The sequence below is a fragment of the Cheilinus undulatus genome, linkage group 2 (assembly GCF_018320785.1).
Source record: "Cheilinus undulatus linkage group 2, ASM1832078v1, whole genome shotgun sequence".
NCBI lineage: Eukaryota > Metazoa > Chordata > Actinopteri > Labriformes > Labridae > Cheilinus > Cheilinus undulatus.
In genome coordinates, this window is record NC_054866.1 from 23,135,167 (window position 1) to 23,158,516 (window position 23,350).

Below are 23,350 nucleotides of genomic sequence, written 5' to 3' on the forward strand. Positions count from 1 at the left end.
TTACAAAAAAGTCCTTTTGCCTCTTTGTGTAAGCTGACTTTGTGCCATAATTCAAATAAGCTCCTGTCTGCAGTGACACAGGGGGCTGCATCAAAGACTCTCTATCTCTCTTTCTTTCCATAATGAGCTATTCAGGCCATCTCACACCAGGATATACATGAACAGTTTGATAAAGTTTGATGTGACAATGGAACAGCCTGCCATTGGTTGTCTCAGCCCAGTCACAATGCATTGTAGGATACAAAACAGACATTATGGCAGATAGCATTAGCTGCTACCTGAAGCAACTAACGAAAATGGCTTGAAAAATTGATAAAAAAGAGGTTAGAGAGGCTAGAGAAGCTTCCGTGAGAGTTACGATGGCTTAGTGTCATTAGAACAGCAAAACAAGGGGCAAGAAAGTAGAAAACAAAACCTGTTAGAGCCTATGATTTCAAGTTGAAAAGATATTCCATTTTTGTAACCTGTGTCTCTTTTTGTCATATATGACAATCTTGGTCTCAGTGGGTTAATTGTCCCGCATGAGGTTCTTTTACTTTTTTCACTTAGAGATCATTAAGCAAGCTATTGCTATTAAATGTATGAGTAAGCAACTGCTGTTCCAGACTGACAATATATCCAGGTTTGTAAAAAAACAAAACAAAACAAAAAAACCCTCAAGAAACCTACAAACCCAGCAAAAAAGAGTGAAACTTTTGACCCATCCTCAGCCGTATGCTTGGTAGAAGATCTTTGGTAGTCAACAAGCTATAGATGAAACTTGTATCTCCATCTTTAACACCCTCCCACACCACTCAATGACTTTTAACCCTTTCACGCATAGTGGCCACTACAGTGGACAGCTATTCAAAAGCTGTTTTCTTTTTTATATGCATGAGGGCTGATGTCAAAGTTGTGCATCAGCCACTACATTGGACGCTAGTGTGTCATCCTATACACTGCCACTGTCTGGCCAGCCATTGTAAGTGCAAAAAAAAAAAAAAAAATTCTTAAAACCAAGATGGCCGACAGAATGCCAGAAGTGCAGAGCAGTGAAGGAATATCCATCCATTCCTTCTATTATAAGAGAACCTTGCAGGTAAAAAAAATATGGGGATGTCAAGTAACAACTGAAGAGCAATATATTTGTTGACATTTCCAAGTATTGACTTGTGTTGGGAGGAAATTGTGATTGATCATCTGTACACTAAATTGGACATCATGCATTGCTGGCCATATTTTAACTCCAATTTATACTATTACGGCGACTTTGTTGTTTTTGAAAATACTTAATGTGCAGCAACTTTTTTGTCTGTGAATCAATTAATTTATGTTAATAGAATGTAAATTTTGTTTTTTGTTTTTTTTAGAATGTACCAATATTTTGTGCAAATTAGTTCCATTGTGAGAGTCACCCAGACACACACACCTTCATACAGACACAGAACTTTATACAGACACACACACACCTTCATATAGACACACATACACCTTTATACAGACACACACATCTTCATAAAGACACACACACATTCATACAGACACACACACCTTCATACGGACTCACACCCATTCATACAGACTCAAACACCTTCATATAGACACACACACCTTCATACAGACACACACACCTTCATACAGACACACACACCTTCATAAAGACAAACACACATTCATACAGACACACACACCTTCATACAGACACACACACACCTAAATAAAGTAAAATAAAGTTGATTTTATAAAAAGGAAACTACTTTTCCTATCCAAAAATCTATACGGGTCAGTTTTGACCACAGATGTCACTGTTGTTAATAATGTTAAGTAAAAAAAAAAAAAAACACAAGCAATTTTTTTGGTAGGTATGCTCTTATATTAGTCCATTAGACTTGGATAATATACTTACCCATTAAATTCACTGTAGGAAATAAAATAAGTGAATCTAAACAGTTTTTTAATTGAAAACAATCGGTATATTGTAAGAGAAAAGGTCTAATTAGCCAAAAATAATAACATTTTAAACAGTTTTTACATGGATATGAATACATACTAAGTTAGTTATGAGGTGAAAAACAATATTGGATGATAACTATTGTTTTTCAAGTATTTTCAAGCTGAGTTAAATTACAAGTCAAATTTGACCCGCTTTACACTAAAGATGTGGGCAGCGTTCGAACACATTACAAGGGATATGTGAGCACACTAGTTAAACAACATTAAAACATGAAGCATTTCATAGTGTTCACATTATGAGTCATTTTATTCATTGTTTTGTTAAAAACAAAATTTCATTAGTTGAAAGCTCAAACGCATGTTGTCCACCCGAGTGGACATGTCAAGAACTCCTTGAAAAATATATGTTTTTTCTTGCCTAAAGAGTAATAAAAACACTTAGGAAAAAAATCCTGACTGAGGTTGTCATAATTCATGCATGAAAGGGTTAAAATTTGAAACCAACAAAAGTTTCATAAAGAGCTTGTTCCTAAACTCTGAAGCTTCAATGGCATAGAGGCTCTCTAACAAAGATGAAACTCCTTTGTTCAGTCTTGCTGTTCCAAAACCTTGTAGTTAGTTTTAACTCAATAACAGGGATTTCTTCCATTTACAAAAAAAGTTGTGATTTTGGAGATGTGAGGTTTGTGTCTGACAGTGATAATATGCACTTTTTTTTTTTTGAGTATAAATTTACAGTGAAATTTTGAACTAATTTGTTAATCTAAATACATTCAGACTTCTTTTACCAATATTTAACATTATGTCACTGCTGGTTTTGGTTGTTTGTCTGCTTTCTTTAAAAAAACAGACCTTATACTTTTTAATTGCCCTTTTATGATTTAATGACCTTCAAACCTCACACCTCATCCAGTGCGAGCTTGCTGGGTCCACTGGGACTGAAAGCTTACTCCTTGAAGATTTTACATCTGACCACAGTGATGAGGATTACCAGAGAGCTCATAAATACAAGAAATAGGAGACTGACCCCATATCTTACAAAGTCTTTGTGGCCAACCTGTCCGACTGATTATGGAAGGTAAGTGTGGGACTGAAGGGTTCTGTTCTTCTTAAAGTCAACTTTGACTTAAGGGTAGATCTAATGATTAGTTTAAGAATGCTGTGCAGAGGGTGATTATCACTGGTCATAGCAAAAAATGTTTACCTGGTACAAATCAAAATAAGTCAGAATGAATGTACTGCTTTTTTCTGTCTTTTGCACATATTCACACAGTTTTCATCTTAGGTGCATGGCTGTTCTTTTTAAGCCAGTGCTTAACCAACATACATTTGTAAATAAAAATGTAAAAGAAAAACATGGTAGAAATAATTATCATGTAGATAAGACAGTGGACAGTGGAATCTGTCATTAAATTTATAATGAATCACAGCAAAAATATAAGCAGCCTTTCTTATGCTATTTTTACAGCTTTGATTACTTAAATTTCATTTATTCTGGTACTTATAAAGTTTTAAAATGAGGGATTACTGTTGTAGAAACAAGGCTGGTTTCAATCATCTATGAATTAAATTTTTGTCTTATTTCTATCCCAAACAGATGGATCAAGGCCTCTGCTATGAGTCCAGAAACACTTCATGCCTGAGAACCATCTATCCCATACCCCTACGTATTGCTCTCTACGTGGTTCTCGGGTCCACGGTCATTCTAACAGTGTGTGGAAACCTTCTGGTCACTTTCTCTATCGCTTATTTTAAGCAGCTCCATACTCCAACCAACTACCTGATTTTATCTCTGGCTGTGTCTGACCTTCTTCTAGGGGTGTTAGTCATGTTCCCTGGCATGATTCGAACTATTGAGACTTGTTGGTATTTTGGTGACTTCTTCTGTAAAATCTACATGAGTTCTGATGTCACGTTGTGCACAGCATCAATTATAAATCTGTCGTTCATTTCTATTGATCGATACTACGCTGTTTGCCACCCTCTGCTTTACAGAACAAGAATATCTACTAATGCTGTGTTCATCATGGTTTTACTCTGCTGGACTATTTCACCCATCATAGGCTTTGGAATGATTTTCTTGGAGTTGAATATTTGGGGAATTGAGGATTTTTACTATAATCATGTTGTGTGTGAAGGAGGTTGTGTTTTGTTTCAAAGTGGAGTGTCAGGCACACTGTCATCGCTAATTTCTTTTTACTTACCAGGAATCATAATGCTTGGTGTTTACGTGAAGATCTTCTTTGTTGCACAGAAACAGTTTCACAGCATTCAGAACGCATGTTCTGTAAAAATGTCAAACAAAAGCCAGACCAAAGCCACTAAAACACTGGCTATTGTAATGGGGGCTTTTCTTTCTTTTTGGACTCCTTTTTTTGTCTGTAACGTCATCGATCCTTTTATAAGTTACTCAACTCCACCATTATTGTTTGAGACATTAGTGTGGGTGGGATATTTTAATTCTACCATAAACCCTATAATATATGCATTCTTTTATAGCTGGTTCAGAAAAGCTTTGAGATTATTAACCTCAGGAAGCATCTTTAAATCAGACATTTCTGACACAACACTCTCCATTGAACAAATCTAATTCTGTAACCATACAGAAAGTTAGCATTTGTTTAATGAACAAAATGTTTACAAAAAAAATCAATAGAATCAAAGTTGCACACTAAATCAAAACTAAGGCTAGACACATGTGAACTGATGCTTGTCTAGTTTTGTGTGTAAACAGTCACTGTTGGCTTGATCCAAGTTTTCAGTTTGTAGGATTGCCAGCTGAGGTTGTTAGAAAAACTTGTGCTCAGATAAATGTACTACATACCTATTACCTTCCAAGTACTGTTATAGATTTGAGTCAGTGTGGACTTTTCAATGTTTAACGATACGATTAATGTTAACTGTATTTGGTTAGGTATAGATCTATAGAAGATTCAATCTTTACTAAAAAATATTCCAAGCAATCATCAGTATTGTGGTCTCAAGTGTCTCAAGTCAATTCAAACTTCACTGTGCCCCCATGGCTGGTTAAGATGCAGCAAGAAGTCCCCCCAAGAAAAAATATTATTTGGGTGGCTTTTAAAATGCTTACCATTGCTGCTCCAAATTTATGATATATTGTTACTAGGTTGCACCTGATTTTAACAACAAACTCTTTTAAGAACAAACGGACTGTTTTCGGATCTCTCTTATTAAATGTCATCTTCAACTGTTGTTTAGTAAGTGCAGCTTGTTGTTACTGGTAACAAAATGTTCATAAAGTTTGCACCTCATGTGATTTTATTGATTTAAAATTTATTTGTGTCTCTGAATTATTAATCTCATGCATATTTATCTAAGGTCTAAGTATCACAGTGACATATACTTTGAGTTATACAGTGCCTATAAAAAGAATTTGACCCTTTGATGTTTTATCCTTTTATTGATTTGATAAATCAATCATGTCAATATAATTTGGATTTTTTGACCAAAAAATACAAAAAAAAAAAACTCTTTAAAGTCAAAGTGGGAACCGATTTCTAAAAAATAATTTCAGTTAAAGAAAAATATGTAATGAAAAATAAGTGACTGCTAAATATTCACCCATGTCATGTCAGTATTTAGGAGAGTAACCTTTGGCTGTGATCACAGCACTGAGTCTGTGTGGATAGGTCTCAACCAGGCATGCACATGTGGACACTGCAATTTTACTCCATTTTTACTTCTTATTTTACTCCTTACTAACGTCATTCTGCAAATCTGCTCAACCACTGTCGGGTCGCACTGGGATCACACATGAACTGCCCTTTTAAAGTCCAGCCACAAATTCTCTATTTGATTGAGGTCTGGGCTATGACTTGGGCTACTCCTGAACATTCACCTTGTTGTCTTTAAACCGCTTCTGTGTAGCTTTCGTTGTATGCTTAAGATCAAATAAATCTTTTTCCAAGTCATATTTCTCTTGCAGCTGAACAAGATTATCCTGCAGCCTTATAATGTCATATTTAACATACTCTAAAGCAGGGTTCTCAAACTTTTCAGCCCATGACCACCAAAATAACAGCATCAGAACCCGGGGACCCCAACCTTCTCTGATGCTGGTTAAAGCATAAGATGTTGCACAAAGCGTTATGTACAAATTTACATTTTAGGTCGTTTTTATACATTTAACTTACATTTAAACAAATAATCTTACGACAGCTATGTTTTTATTTTACATTGAACTCATTTAACCATATTATTTACAATTATTTAAAAAAATCTTATTTAAATCACATTAAATTTTTCTTTGTTCTTTTGGAAAGCATCCTGCGACCTCCCTTCAGTGTCTCACAATCCAACACCCCCATCAGGGTCCTGGCCCCCACTTTGGAAACCATTGCTCTAAAGAAATAGCATGTACTGTACCTCTGAACATGTTAATTCAGAGTTTGGTATACCTGAGTTTACTTTCCCTACTTGTGGCCACCGTTTAAATGAAACCTTAGAAAACACTAGAGTGGCCAGCATGTTCATTTGAACTGTGTAGAGATTCTCTGTATATTTTTGTACATTTTCTATGCATTCTCTCTCTTTTAGAAATTGTCTATGACATTCACCTAACAGCCCAGAGCTACAGTCATGCAGGGATTTTTCTCCAATTTACATTTTTAAACCCTCACCTCAAAACCTTTCACCTAATCCACTCCATCTTTTCTAACTTTCTCATCAGTTTTCTCTACTTTTCATCTGTTTTTTCTGTTTTCAGTCCAACCTGTAAAAAGTTGAGTAAACCACTGTCATATTCATTTAATTAATGTAGCTTTAACAAGACAATTTTGTACCATTGTTCGGTAAAATAAGACAGGACATAGTGCGCTGGACCTTGCTTCCTGTTTCCTGATTTGGACAACCTACCTTGACAAATTTGTTACCTGGACTACTTTATCATGTTCAAATGATCTCTGTCAGTGTTCATTTCAACACAGTCTGGCTGCAGACCATAGATCTCAGAGGTCCCCACTCACAGACCGTTATTTTGAGATGCCGCCTCTGTCAAAACGGAAATGCTATAATTTGCCAGTACAATGTATTTCCAGTTTTAGATTATATTTAATAATCAACTTTATTTATAAACAAATTTTGAAGCTTATATTTTTGAAAGAACAACATTGCTGACATTAAAGACTAAGAAACATTTCATACATAAAACAGAAAAAAGGTCAAAGATCTAATCCGGGATTCAAATATACATAGACTGGTTTTAGAAGTAGAAACCTGAACTGTGGCTTGCTTTAGCCTTGTTAGCGTAAGCTAAAGCTAACACAGCTACACTAGCTATGTAGTTAACTTTACTATGTAATCTAGTGTAGCAAAGTGAGCTTGAGCAACCTGAGTTTGGCAAAGTCAGTAACCTTTTAACGTAAACTACCTAGATAAGGCTGCAATATGGCTAAGATTACCATCATTAGTATAGCTATCCATGAGCTTTGTGAGCTTTAGCTACATTGGCTACATAGGTCTGTTATCTATTGTTGCTTATGTAAGCTACTTTTTTTGCATTAGAATATGTTCATGGCAGACAAGCTTTTTTCTTGTCAGCAGACTGTTTACTCAGCTTTATTATTTATACCTTTTGGTAATCAGGTTTTGCAGGTCAAATTTTTAACATGTAACTTTTGGTATCCTAATTCTTACCTTAACCCCAACCCTAACCAGAAGTTTAATCAGATTTTTTTTTGAAAGTTTTACTGTGTATTTTCGTTCTGATAGACCGGGTTGTCTCAGAGCTGTGGTCTGCAGACAGACCCCTCTCATTAAGTTGAAAATGTTAGTCCACAACCTTTCCTTCCATGAGAAAGATGACTATCTTGAAATAGGTCTTGATGAGAAAAACTTATAAGTTGAGCTTTTATCTGCAAGACTAAAACGAAGTAAAATGTAATTTCAATCAGGAGAGACCAGTGACTGATTTAAAGAAAACATTTTCTTTTCCATGTGTGATTAATTATATTTATTAACATAGATGTGATACTGAATTATTATCAGAGTCTGTTTGGCGCTTGAACTCCACAAGGATGTAGCATGATCGAAGGGTGTCTGCCCTGAGCAGCGGAAAGACCTATACCCCCTGTGGGGTCCAGACACTGGTGGTGGTGATGGCTGAAAAAGTCATCTTAGTCCATCTGAACGTGATGGACTTGTAGACTTGGTGGTGATGAACTGAATGAATGAACACTGATGGAGGAGAAAGCCACACTTAAAAGGGGCAGCAGTGATATGATAGGCTAACAATGAGGGAGTGGAGCAGCGTTATTGGATAGGTGTGTGATTTTGATACGGCAGAGAGCATGAATGAGGGTGTGCATGAAATAGTGCAGGCATGAACTACTAAACCCGCATAGAGAATATGGTCCTAACTGAACTTAAGCTAAGCTTCATTTAGTTTTCTTCTGACATTTGAAATCCATGATATTCCTCCACTGTGGGTAAATAATTTATAGCACAACACATCTGTAGCTCTTCTACTTATCAGCTGTATGAAGCAAAGATCCCAGATTTTTTAAGATTTTTGTCAACTAAAATTGGACTCAAACTATGAAAGGTAGAAATAACAAAAGGGTGACTAAATCCATTTTATCCTTATGTCTAAGACTGAGACTAAAATTAAAAATAGTTGTCAAAAGTAACACTGATCCCTGAAGTAATTTGAACAGTGGTTCTCAAGTGGTCCCTCTGCAGGACCCACTTACTAATTCTTAAGTAAAGTTCCCAGTAAAAGTATCATAGAAGATTCTTTAAAGCTTCTGTGACACATTCCAGATAAAACTCAGAAAAAATGTTTCCTGGAAAGTTCTCAAAAATGTCCTGATATTTCCAGTTAAAGTTCTTGATATCCTCCTGGAAAAGACTGCAGAGAGGTTCTGTGAAAAGTCCTGATAATTACTGTTAAAAATTCCTAGTTCCTTAACAAATTTCTTTATAATTAAAGGAAAAGTCCCAGGCTCATAGAGAAGTCCCAAATTTAGAGGAATATTCAGAAAAATCCTGTCAAACCTTCTTCAGCTTCCGTCCATGAAAAGGTTAAACTACAGAAAAAAACACTTGAAGTGCTTCGTAGACTCTTGACTTTATCTCTTTTTTTAGGACACATTGGCAACCCACTGGAAACAGCTCTGTGACCCTCTTTTGGGTCCTGACCCACCAGTTGAGAACCACTGGTTTGTAACATAGGGTTCTTAAATACTGTTTCTATATAGACCAGACCAGGAGCCTTAGTTTTACACCAAGAGACACCGAAGAACCAAGAAATAAATTGAGCTAAAAAGACAAAAATAACCCCCTTACAGTTGTCTATGTAAATGTTCTAGGCCTAGGTAGAGGGCTTTCCACATACCTGTAACACTCTCTGATCTATTTTAGAAAGTTTATGTGACAGGGGTTATACACACTGTTTCATTTTAGATGGTGAGATTTGAGATCTAATATGTAGGGCCCTATGATTTCCGCGTTAATGGGATTGCAGATGGAATCCTGGAATTGGCCAATTCAAACGAATCTACTATTTAACATGGAAATCAAGAAAAATTGAGTGAATTTGACTGAAATGCTGTGTTTTTTTAGAAACAGGAACATATTTCGGGGGAATATGTTCTGGGGGATCACTAAGCGTGGCACAACTTGTGCCACCGGCAAACATCACGTAGCTCAACATGGGCCAGGAAAGGTCGACATAATGTTGCACCTTCAAGAAAACTCATCCGTGCTTCCAGTTATTTCACCTCACCACACCAGAGGGTTACGGAGAGAGAGAAGTGCCTGTGTGTGAGGCACACTGCTGAAGTCGCAACTTTAAGGCCTGCTCACCCCTCAAAGGCTTCAAACTCGAGATTTTATTAAGTCCCGTAGTCTAAGGGATGTTACATTCAAGTGTCATTTCGCTTACTAATTCCTCCTGTAGATACAGTAGTTCCCTTTGGTTGCTTAATGAGCCAATATGTGTCTGCATTAACATAGTGGTCTGATATGAGGCAGATGGACAGACACAATGTATGGAGAGAGATGATGAGAGAGCAGTAACAGTTAGGAGAAGAACAGAATGCAGCATCAAACTGCATGCACTGTTACAGACTGTGAGAGTAAAGAAAAGTTTAGGAAACAGGTTTACTTTTAACCATTTACCTTTAATGTGACCTTCTTATTAAGTCTATCACTCTGTGTTTGAGAGAAGAGAAGGATTTTTTCATTTACAACATAAACATCAGTTAGGATGTGATTATACATTGATTATAATATAATAATAATATACAGTGATTATAATGTTGGAAATATCTGGCTATTACACTGGTTATAATTATATCAGGGTTATCCAAACAATGGCTCCTGAACCAACTGTGGCCCTTTTTCAATAAATTGAAGGTTTAATGAAACTGATTTCATAGAGCCATACTTATATGTGTATTTATGAGTAAATTCCTTAAACCTTCAACGTATCATGTATCTATGAAAAATCTTCTCAAACATGCCATTTATTTTAATTAGCTCAGGTAATGCATTTCAGTTATTCTATGGGAACTTTCAGGGGCCTTTAGAATCTTACTTGTGATATTTTTAGTGATGGTGCAATTTGAAAACAAGAGTAAAAATCAGCATTGATTTGATATATTTATAGTGATTGATACGTTACAACAAGTGTATATTAATAAGAAGGGTTTATTATAATATAATAATAATTCATTTAACATCATTGATTGACATTGTTTTCCAGTACAAATACTGAAGCACTCATCATGAATGAACATGACAAAAGCAGTCATTAAAAAAGGTTGCATTAAAAACACAGTGTTTGACAAATGTTGTCTGGTAACAGTAAAATAAACATACAGTTTCCAATAACTGACAAAAAAGACAATGCAAAAGCCAGGCCTCGATCTCATCAATCCTTAAGGACAAAAAGTAAACATCATTATAGTGATATATTCATGGTAGAAGAATTTGGGCTGAATATTTTCAGAGTAATAATACAATAGAAGCATTTTTTGAAGGAGGGATAACACAAGGCATAAATAATTGGGTTTAAGGTTGAATTGAAATAGCCCAGCCAAAAAAATGCTTCAAAGACAGCAACTGGTGTAAAGGAGCCAAAGATGGATTCAAACAATGCAACAGTAAATAACGGCATCCAACAAACGATGAATGCACCAAGTACAATGCTCAGAGTCTTTGCAGCTTTGTGCTCAGATTGTTTGATCCCTCCAGCTCCCTTGTCATTTGAAGAATTTTTCATATTGCTGATTTTTCGAGCATGCTCTTTAGCTACAGTAAATATTTTTGTGTACAAGCAAACCATTACAGTACATGAAAAGAAAAAGGAGAGAACACTGTCCAGGATGCCCCAGAGTTGGTTATAGATAAGGAAACAACTTCCAAGGCACTTCATAGTTTCAATTATATCCTCCAACCCAGCAACATTAGCCTTTGAGTAATGCACTCCAAAAGAGTAGACAGCAGCCAGCACCCAGCTCCAACACACCATAATCCACGCCACTGGAATGGTGATTTTCATGGAGTAATGCAGAGGGTTACAAATGGCTTCATGTCTGTCTACAGCAATGCAAATCAGATGCAGGATGGAAAGAGTGGTAAGAAACACATCAAAACTGGAGTGCAACTCACAGAAGACTTCACCGTAGAACCAGCAGCCATGAACAGTTCTGATGGCACTGAAAGGCATCGCAAAAACACCAACTAGTAGATCAACCAGAGCAAGAGATGAGATCAGCACATTAGTAGGACTATGCAGCTGCTTGAAATGGCTTATGGACACAATGACAACAGCATTTCCTAAAATGGTTACCCCCATACCTAAAGCAAACACCACAAAAAGAGCCATTCTGGTCCACACATTGAACTGCGTCCTAACACACGAGACATTAAAGCCTGGAAAACACAACTGATCTGAGGAAAATCCTGGAGTCATCATATACTCAAGACATAAATCTCAGAGACAAACCCAACAGAGAGAGGGCAATGAGAGAACCATACTGAAGGCTTTATGTGCCAAAACAGGTTACAAAACCACCCACATGATCACATGATTCAATGTGCCAACAAATGAAAAGTTTTTAATCAACACTAACTTTAAATGCTGTAATACGTATGATTACATCATTCTCTTTTGAGACCAAAGGGCCCAATTTTCAGTAAACAGAACAAAACAGCAATTGAATGTACACATAAAACAAAGGACAACTTTTTGTTGCGTCAACTTTGTAGAGACAACATGGGAATTTTTTTTTATTTTTATTTTTTATTTTTTTTTGCTTTTCCATGACATTCTGATGTAATGTCATTAAATACCAATGCTAATTGGCCTTGAATGCACATTATAGAATATGGTTTATTTTTCCACAGATATTTTCAAGTGAAACCTTGTGTTTGCATCAACCCAGGCTTTAACTACTTGGCCATAATGAGGCAAAAAAGGCTTACAAGAATAACTTTAGGAATATTTTTATCACAAGTTGGGTAAAAATAGAGACCCGACCGTCAACATAAACATGGTTTTAGTTCTAACAACTCACACGACATTCTACAATATTTTCTTCTTTATGTGTTTTTCTGGTCTTGCTTGAACTGTTGGCTACACAACTCACCACTGCTCCCTAAATTATAGGCAATATTACAATGTCTGCATCTGTAAACTTCCACAGAACATGCAAAAATACTGAGAAAATATTGCAGGGGTCAGTGTAGTTAACAGTCAAAGGATTTTCATTTTGAAATAAGAAATCCAAAATCAAGAAACAAGATATTTTTTCATATGAATATGAAGACAACCTGAACATGAAGCTCTTTGGTATGAACAAGACAGTCCAAGCTTCATCTGGTCAATGTTGTCAACTCCTCCACAAACCAAAAACACGCTACTCTGTGACAAAATACACCAGCCACTTTATTAGGTACACCTGTTCAATAGCTTGTTAACACAAATAGGTGGTAGTAACTCAGTGCATTTAGGCATGTAGACGTGGTCAAGACAGCTTCCTGGAGTTCAAACTGAAAATGGGAAAGAAAGGGGATTAGAGTGACTTTGAATGTGACATGGTTGTTGGTGCCAGACAGTCTTGTCTGAGTATTTCATAAACTGCCAATCTACTGGGATTTTCACGCATAACTATCTCTAGGATTGAGAACGGTCCGAACAAGGGAAAATATCCAGTGAGCTGCAGTTGTGCAGACGAAAACGCCTTGTTGATGTCAAAGGTCAGAGGAGAATGGGCAGACTGGTTCAAGATGATAGAAAGGCCACAGTAACTCAAATAACCACTCATTACAACCAAAGTATACAGAATACCATCTCTGAACACGCATCAAACCTTGAAGCAGATGGGCTACAGCAGCAGAAGATCACACTGGTCAGCAAAGAACAGGAAACTAAGACTATAGTTCACACAGGCTCACCAAAATTGGACAATAGAAGATTGGAAAAATGTTGCCTGGTCTGATGAGTCTCGATTTCAGCTGTGACATTTAGATGGTAGGGTCAGAATTTGGCTTGAACAACATGAAGCATGGATCCATCCTGACTTGTATCAGCAGTTCAGGCTGGTGATGGTGTTATAGTGTGGGGATATTTTCTTGGCACACTTTGGGCCCCTTAGTATCAACTGGGCATTGTTTAAACATCACAGCCTACCTGAGTATAGTTGCTGACGATGTCCATCCCTTTGTGACCACAGTGTACCCATCCTCTGATGGCTACTTCCAACAGGATAATGCACCATGTCACAAAGTTTAAATCATCTCAAACTGGTTTCTTGACCATGACAATGCGTTCACTGTACTTCAGTGGCCTCCACAGTCACTGTATCTAAATCCAATAGAGCACCTTAGGGATGTGGTGAAATGGGGGATTGGCATCATGGATGTGGAGCCGACAAATCTGGTGCAACTGTGAGGCTATCATGTCAATACAGGCCGAAATCTCTGGGGAATGTTTCTAACACCTTTTTGAAACTATGCAACAAAGAATTATGGCTGTTTTGAAAGCAAAAGTTCTAGCAAGGTGAACCTAATAAAATGTCCAGTGAGTGTAAGTATCAGGGACATATGACTCCATGCCCATAAGTCCGCAAAAATGATCACTTTGTGGACACATTGTAAACCAGCACTCAACTGACATATGGCTAAGCCAGGCCCCCTCCACTCACTCGGACAAACAAGGAACATTCAGTGACAGGCGCTATGGCACGTGTCACAGTAGGAGACATTTCGAAGGAGGTCATTGATGATTTTTGGAGACAGAAAGATCACATATCATCGAGAAGTCACCAAAAGGGTCTAAACTACACATCGGAGGGATATATTAATCATATTATTGTTGGGAAGGTCGATAAAAAGCTTTAGTTACAAGCTGAAATTTACAGGTCCCAGTGCAAACGTGATAAACCACATCTTGTTGGCATCACAATCTCAGACCACAAGATAGAGGATTAGCATCAAAGTGCCACTGAAGTTAAGGTTTTTGGCTCAGAATATGAGAAAAATATAACGGCCTTTTTACCATCTTTACCAAGAGTGTCTCTCCATTAGTTTGGTGCTACAGTATTTACATTGAATCATTCAGCATGACGTTTGCCAACTTTGTTATCTCGGCTATTACAGATCTGAAGCTGAGCTCCAGAAGTTAACGTTAGTTTAACTAGAGCCCTTTGGACGACAGCTAACAATGATGTATGATCACCAAAGAACAAAAACTAGAACAAAATAGGCCAATGAACTCCCAACAAAGTGACATAATGAACAACTTAGCTAGGAGCTAACGTTAGGCTAACTTTAGCTAATGTTGGAGATGTTAACGATAACTTTATATTTCTTTCCAGCAAAGTGACAATATGTTGCCTTAAATACGATATTGACTTACCTTAGAACAGATATAGACATCCTTGTTAATTTTGTTCATGTTGAGTTGATGTTGTGGTCTACTGCACAACTTTATCCAAAGAAGACACTTTTCTCGGTTGAGATGTGGCATAGTAAAGGGTAAAAAATACACCCTGTTGCCCAGCCTCTCAGGATACCTTGTGTTGGAGTTGCATGTAACCCATGAACACCATTTGACCATTTTTAAACTTAAAATCGAAAAAAAAAAAAAAAACCCTCCTAAAACTGAACGAAAACAAACTTTCTGCAATGCATTTCAATGAAGGTTCGCAGGCAGAGGATGTCCGAGTGTATGGGAATGGCTATACGCATTGTGATTGGCTCATCATGTTTGAGGGCGGGACTTAGCCATAGGTCAATTCTTTCTGCTTTTACCACTGGGATTTTCTGTGCCATGCTTATAGTGCTGACTTAAGCATGAGATTTGCTCCAGCTAATAGCGCCTGTTTTGCATAGAACCCACTAACGAGTTTGCGCTTGTTTTTACTTAATTGTGTGCGTATTGACAGACCCTCCATCATACATATGCGCTCACCTTCTTCCCTTTAAAAGAATAATCAAATAAAATAATTAAGATAGTAGAGAAACATCTACCTATACTGCCCCTGCTCCATCAGACAGCATGATTAAATATCCTGGACAAATTTTGTGTTGGAAAACAAACCATCTCAATGTGCCTAAACAAAGTGTGTGCATGCTACATAATGGCAGAGTTATTTCATTGTACAGAAACAAATAGTTTACAGATAGTGCTGTGAAAAAGTATTTGCCTTCTCTCTGATTCCTGTTTTTTTTTTTTGTGTATTTATCACACTTAAATGTTTCTGATCATCAAACCAATTTTAATATCTTGCAAAGACAACACAAATAAATACAAAATGCAGCTTCTAAATGATAATACTTTACATGGCACTGTAAATAGTTCTAAGAAATGACAACAAATTAAATCACTTAAGAACTTCCTCTGTAAAGAGGTCAACCTTTCTGTAAACTTTTTATACAAACTGATTTATTTGAAGTTGCTATGAAGATGTGCTGCTAAAACGTTTAACCTTGCACTGTATAATATAAAGTAACCTTCTGGTGTGTATTCTTAACAAAAACCATTACTTGCTGTCTCAGAGGAGATGAGGGGCACACATGGCAGCACAGTAAGATATGTGGCTAAAAACGTATTTCATGTTTTTTTCAGGCCCAGCTCGTACCGGTTCTACAGCCCATTGCTGTTAATACAAATGTTATTTTTGGATACACAGTAACTAGCTCAAGTGGAGAGAGGAGAAGCAAGGAGGGAAGAGGGATGTAGTGCTACTTTCATACCTGGTTTCATTTGGGGTATTGCACCACTTCTGAGTCCTCCTGCCACCTCAGACAAGGTGGCACGAGGACCCACACAAGAACACCTGTAACCTTAATGTTATCACTCATCCAAAAGCAGGTAAATGATTCTGAAATTTCTGTACTGCACAAGAGACTGTCTTAAGCCAGTATTTTCTTTCCCCTGCCTAGATATTCTGTAAAATAATCAAAATCAAAAAGGTCCTGTTAGGAGATGGCTGAAACACTTATAAGACATGCAATACAACCCAACCTACCCCGTCAGCCATTGTTTAGCCAGCTGTATCAGCATAGTGGTGTGAAATTAGGAAGGGGAAAATGCATCATATTTTGCTTGAAAAACTTTAAATCAAACACTAAGTTGCAACTTCTATCTGTAATAATAGTTATAGTAAATGGACAGTCTCACCTCAAAACTATTTTTTCCCTCTATATAAATAAAATGTAACTGCTCAAGCCTTGAAAACCGTGTGGGATTAGGGAGAAAGTCAGTAAACACTTACATATTCTTGAACATGTACCTTATCCCTGATTGGTTTAAGCAGTGTTGTTAAAACCATACCTGGTCTCCCTGCTCTCCCCCATCCTTACTATCTACAGTTCAATGTTTGATGTTTCACAGCTTGATCCACAGTTTAAGTTGGTTGTTTGGTGTTAGCTGAGATGTCGACATGACAGACATAATTTAATATATTTAACCACAGAATTCAAATTCAAAATAGTAAAGAAAATACAGTTTTATTGATTTTTTAAAAAGTACACATTAAAAAATCGCTACATAACAAGAGATAATTAATTTATTTCCTGCCTTTAGTTGTATATCAACTGATAGAAAATGTTATGTGAATGTGAGTAGAGAGAAAAGATACAGTGTTTTGGTAAAAGGATATTTGAAAGTCTAAAAATGTAAATGAGAGAACAAATACACTGTGTCCTTGACTTTAAACTGTTAAAGTGTGGCCAAAAAAATGAACTATTTTTTATATTAATGACATCTAGCATTCCAGTCTTCAAATGTGCACACAACAGTCATGCTCCCAGGATAAAACATTGTTCACTGTACAAATATAAAAGATAATCTTTTTGTTATAGGAGAATCAGAGGTTGGTTTATGAGCAGTTTAAGGCTAGTGTTGTCACACAAACAAAAGCACACACACACTCATGGGTTGGATGATTTAACTCATCCTCCAAAACAAGACACATGCTATTATAATTATAAAAACTAAGAATTTCTCTGGCTTTGAAAACTGAAATATTTGAGATACTCTAAGACCTCAGTTTAAAAAAGTATATATCATAGGAATGGTCACTTTTTGAATTTATATCGATATTTAATTTAAAATCTTTGTATTGTATCTCTAAATAAACAATACAATGTTTTTGTAAGACTTCATGAATCCTAACTGACACTTAATTATGATTCATTACAATCTTACTAACTATTTCACACCTGATTGAAGATGGGATGCACACTTTATTATAAAGAATATCGTGTAAAACATTGTGAAAATTTAAGAAAATATTCTCATCTCTCATATTTCTTATAAGCAAATGTATGATCTAGTTCACTCTAAGATATTTTTTAACTATTTGTTGCTGTTATCCATGATATTGCAGGCCATTGTACAGGTCAAATTGAAACTCCTCACTGCATAAATATGCCTGTTTACTGCACCTTTAGGTTTATGATTAAACCAAGTGGTGGTACATACGCCCCATGATTTGTGAATGACTGGACATTAAACTAATGGTAGTGGTAAATTTATAGTAACATTCATGAAATTGGATATGATGGGAGATAAGTAAATTATGTCCTATTAAAAAGCTTCAAACACGTGTGCAGGGGAGAATGCAGCTTTTCACAAACCACAGACATCACAGGCGGATGATGCAAAGAAATTCAAAAAAATCTTTCTAAGAAGTTTGATTGAAATGAGCAAACCATATCATTTGAACCTGCTCTTTATGCAAAAATAACAAAAAAAAAAAAAAAAAAAAAAAGAGACTGATCCATGAGTTCATATCTATGCCAGAGTATGCACCTTAATGTCTGAAGAATCAGGACTGAATATTTTCAGGTTAACAATAAGATTAAAGCATTTCTTAAACCAGGGATAAAACAAAGCATAAATAATTGGGTTCACGGTTGAATTAAAGTAGCCCAACCAAACAAATGCTTCAAAGACAGCAGCTGGTGTGCTGAAGCCAATGTAAGCATCAATTATTGAATTAAAAAAAAACGGCATCCAACAGAAGATAAATGCGCCAAGCACAATTCCTAAAGTTTTTGCAGCCTTGTGCTCAGATTGTTTAATAAACCCACTTCTTCCTCTGTCATTTGAAGAATTTTTCACATCTCCAATTTTACGTGCATGCTCTTTTGCTACAGTAAATATTTTTGTATAGAGACACACCATTACAGCACAAGGGAAGAAAAAGGCAGTAATACTATCCAGGATCCCCCAAAGGTGGTTAAAGAGAAGGTTACAACTGCCAAGGCAGTTAATTGATTGTATGTAATCCTCCAACCCAGCAACATTAGCCTTTGAGTAAAGCAGTCCAAAAGAGTAGACAGCAGCCAGTGCCCAGCTGCAAAACACCATAATCCACGCCACTGGCATGGTGATTTTCATAGAATAAAGCAGAGGATTGCATATTGCTTGATGTCTGTCTACAGCAATGCAAATCAGATGGAAGATAGAGACACTAGTAAGAAACATATCAAAACTGGAGTGCATCTCACAGAAGATTTCCCCATAGAACCAGCAGCCATGAACAGTTCTGATGGCACTAAAAGGCATTACAACAACGCCCACAAGAAGGTCTGAAAGAGCAAGAGATAAAATCAGCACATTGGTAGGATTATGCAGCTGCTTGAAATGGCTTATGGACACAATGACAACAGCATTTCCTAAAATGGTAATCAGCATGCCCGAAACAAACAATGTATAGAGGGCAAATCTGGTCCCTACATCAAACTGTGCCGTAACGCACGAGGCATTAGACTCAGGAAAACAGAAGTGCTCCTGAGAAAGCCCAACAGTCATCATAAGATAAAAATACATATACCAACTCCTCAACAAAGACACAGGAGCACGTGCTAGGGGAGCACGCAGACTTGTAACTAAAATACATAAAAGTGTCTCCACCTACCTGCATGACATATTGGGACATCCAATCAGAGCTTCTCTTGAAAAAAAGAGAAAGACTGTCACACACAATACAATTTGGGCAACAAAAGACTACCTGTACGAAAGGCTCCAAGTGTGTGAAGTCACAGCTAGAAACTATCGTCCCGTGAAGGCTTAATTAACTAATGCTGCTACTGGTATTATGGCCATTTAGAATTTTAAGGGGTTAACAAACTTTAAACTTTGAAGTATCAAGTAAACTTGGTCATATTATTGGGGCGGTAGTCAAGTGGCGGCCCGTGGCACTATTTCCTGCATGTCTCTCCCCGCTCTCTTTCCTGTTTCCGACTCTATCCACTGTCCTATCAAATAAAGGCAAAAAGGCCAAAAATAAATCTTTAAAGCAGCACTATGTAGTTTTTCCACCTTAATACAATATTTTGAGAGTCATTGTGATGGTACATCACCTTACAACAGGTTGAATGACACCTCTGTCATGGTCTGGGGGGTCTGTATCGCCTTCACTGGCACAATGTAACTTCGAGGTGGATGGTAGGAACCCTTCCACACTAAAAAAAAATACAAATTTCTACAGCTTTGACTACTTTACGGCATACGTCACTTCCCCCTCCTTCCCGATTCGTTGAAAAGATGGAAGTTGAGGCGAAAGCTAAATGTAGAGTTGTTATCATGGCAGAAGCAGCAAAAAACTCAAAGAAAAGAAAAGTTTTATCAGAGGAGAAAAAAAAGAAAGCGGGAGAGTAACAAGATAAATGCCCGGACAAGAATAAACATTGGCCCAGTGTTCACTCACTGGCGTGAGCTGAAAGATGAGGAGGGATGTCCGACCGATGCTGATTTGGCCCTGTTATTGTTGGACGTGTGAGTATATGTTGATTGCTTACCATCTATATACAGTACTCTTGAGTTTGTAATGTGTCTTTTCGTATCACTAAGGGCCATCTCGTCATCAGTTTATTCACTATCTTGCTGAAAAAGGATGGGGGCGGGGGCGACTTCACGGTAATAAAACCAAGTTGAACTTAGTGATTTTCAACATCGTCATTTAGCCAAAAATAAATACATTACCTCAAACAGCCGCTAAAGACAGAAGAGTAGTTTTGAAATTAAGTCCCGTCTTCTTTCATTCGCTTTCAAAACAAATGCATGCGAATAGGAGATCAGGATCTTTATGGCAGTACGCGCTGGTGCTCATGGGTAATTGAGTGTTCCTTCTGGTAAAGCACTACCGCTTTTGTCCACTGGCACCGCAAAACTACACAAAAAGTGAAAGTTACGTAGTGCTGCTTTAAAAAAAAAAAAAAAAAAAAAAAAAAACTTGGTCATGTTATAGAATGTCAGGAGGAAAATCTCAAGATTTAACACAGTTCAGCAGTAACAGCTCACTGATATACAGCGACAGAAACTAGCCCTTTAGTGTGGGGGAAAAAATCAGACTAACAGTGTGTGATGCCTTGGTACTGTCCTGGCAATCCTGGTATATAATGAAGGTAAGGGTCCAACAAACAAAACTAGAAACTTCATTTAGTCCCAAAAACAACACGTTAACTCAAAAAGAATCATGGATCAAAGACAAAGACACTGCTTATCTCCAATGGGTCATATTGTGCATTTGGTTTTCTGTAAGTCCTGTCTGACAGAGGCAATGAAATTAAGAAAGTTCACCCTGACTGTGTCAAATAGACTTTAAGGCACAAAACAAGTGCATCCATGATCCTGTGGCTTTTTTTCGCTGAGTCATGTTGACCACTTTGAGAGGTTTTAATTGGTAAAAAAATAAATAAAAAAAAGCCAATACAGAAGTGCAAAAAATTGCGATACAGGGAATGTTCACTTGCGGCTGGTTGCAAGAACACCAATAGTCACATACACAACACATGTTAAAAAGCCAAAATAAACTGGTTTACACTCTGGTTCAAAATAACAAAACATGTCTCATTAGCTAATGTCTTCATGACCTCACACTGTACAAGGGGTACATTTTTTTTGTACCACAATCGTTTTGGTTATATTTTAGGAAAAACCTCATTGCGCACTGATTGATGCTTCTCATTTTATTGATAGATAGCTTGACAGGCACATGCTACCACCAGAAGGCTACCTTTGTGATAGTTTAGCTGGCAGGAAGTCAAGCTCAGTGGGCGGGCTCTTGTCTTCTATTAGGTTGATCCAAAGTTTGGTTGGGACAGCGATTTCAGAATGGAGGCTGCCACGGATTAGCTTCAAAAGCTGTTTCAGTCTGCCTATTGTAATCAACAGTGTTGGGAACAATGCTTTACTAGATAATGCATTACAGTAATTCCGTTACTTTTTATGGTAACCAGTAGTGTAACACGTTTCCTTTTTAAATTAATAACGTCGATTTAGTGGACGACGTGACAGGACCGTAAGCACATCAGCATCCTGGGAGAGAGAACAGCCTCTGCAGACACACAAACAAACACAGGCACTGAGGCCCACACACGTCATGGCTGAGCACTCGAGTGTGCGCTCTCTGTCTTGTAAACATCAGCATTACTTTCCCCTCCTCGAGATAAAGGATGAAAAAGAACAGGAAAGTAAACTTTCCCACCACCAAGAACAGTTATTTCAACGTTACTAAGTACTGAGTTAAACACACGCCACAGCAGAGGTCACGTTAACTAAACATTCTCCATCATTGACGGATTTTTTTGAAGGATGACAGAGAATTTTGAAGGCTGTCCGTCATTTTGACGGGCTGGAATGATGAGGATGAGCCTGCATTACGGCGCACACCGGTGCACAGACAGATGCATGGAACTTTTCCATTTAGCACACCTGGACTATCAAGGAGGTTATTTATCTATTAAAAATCTTGTACCCAGTGGGCTCTCTCACTGACCTCGACATCATCAATTAATGAAAGCGTGTCGGTCTCTGCTGCAGTAGTCTCAGTACACCGGGTTGACATGCTGAGTTCCCGCTGCTTCCACCTTGCTTGCTCACCACCGAAACCTCACTTTAAACACCAAAGTTTACTCATTTATCATGTGGATATCAACCATGGAAATATAACAGATAGATGGGTGATTCATGATCGCCTGTTGCTTTATTCTCTCTTGCTCACTCACCACTGTCCGACCCTCCTCTCTTTCTCTCTCTCTCTCTCTCTCTTACTGAAACTTCACTTTATCCACCATAGTTTGCCCCTGTATTATGTGGATATCAGTTATGGAAATATAATATAAAGGCATACGTTTGTAGCCTACTCACAGGTCATAACAGAGACAGAATTAAAAAGTTGTTCTCCATCTCTCCAATTTGTCTCAGCGCTCTGAGGCATGAGCATGTGTTGTATGAAGCTCTGTGTCAGGATGGATGCAGCAGGATTTTAAAGGAGTGACAGAGACACAGGCTCGCAGTAAGAAACTACTTGCCACATTCTACACATTTTCGCAGTCAAGGCAAACACAAATGCACCGGACTCAGTGTGCAAGGTCCGAGTGTGTGATATCTTAAAAGGCACACAAAAAACTCCTGATGTTTCTCACACTGGTGTCCTGAAAAACCCTTATTTTCGCCTCTGTCTGAAACGCCTCGTTTTCGCTGCTGTCTCTTTAACTACCCCCGCTCCACAGACTTGCTTTCCTCTGATTGGCTGATTTTCCGGAGGCTGGCCGGCGACAGGACTCAATGTTTTGTGTCCGCCCCCTCTGATGTGGCTATGTTGCAAGGCTAGTACTTGTAAACTTTGAATGAAGCGGTCTCAATGAGTAAATTATGGTGAATTGTGATACGTGTTAGACCCAGAGTCTGACCCTGATCATTTGGAGAGAGAATAAAACCAGCAGCAGCGAAGGATAGAGCAGGATGTATCTGTTTGGTAAGTGTTTAACTACTGTGTTGGTAAATGCTAAATGCTAAAAGGCCTTGTGGGGGCGGTCTGTTCCGCTTTGCCGGCAGCACTGGCGGACCACGAACCAGTCTGGAGATCCTATTGTGATGGCCTCATCAGTTTGCTCCATTGAAATCTCGTCTCGGGAGAACACTGGGAGAATCTCA

At 37.6% G+C, this 23,350-nt stretch overlaps 4 protein-coding genes across 4 annotated transcripts in view; 1 reads left to right on the forward strand and 3 right to left on the reverse strand.

Annotated features, from left to right (window-relative positions):
* Window positions 1-23,350, reverse strand: part of LOC121521383 — a 39,538-nt gene that overhangs the window by 9,796 nt on the left and 6,392 nt on the right. The window lies entirely within an intron of this gene.
* LOC121522496 (trace amine-associated receptor 1-like) lies at window positions 1,001-4,522 on the forward strand. The gene is made up of 2 exons (XM_041806966.1): window positions 1,001-1,078; window positions 3,530-4,522. Exons 1-2 carry the CDS (start codon window positions 1,001-1,003, stop codon window positions 4,520-4,522), a joined length of 1,071 nt encoding a protein of 356 aa, XP_041662900.1.
* LOC121522497 (trace amine-associated receptor 13c-like) lies at window positions 10,856-11,869 on the reverse strand. Its single transcript, XM_041806981.1, has one exon. It carries the CDS (start codon window positions 11,867-11,869, stop codon window positions 10,856-10,858), a length of 1,014 nt encoding a protein of 337 aa, XP_041662915.1.
* On the reverse strand, window positions 18,200-19,222 carry LOC121522504 (trace amine-associated receptor 13c-like). Its single transcript, XM_041806993.1, has one exon. The coding sequence runs from the start codon at window positions 19,220-19,222 to the stop codon at window positions 18,200-18,202; it is 1,023 nt and encodes a 340-aa protein (XP_041662927.1).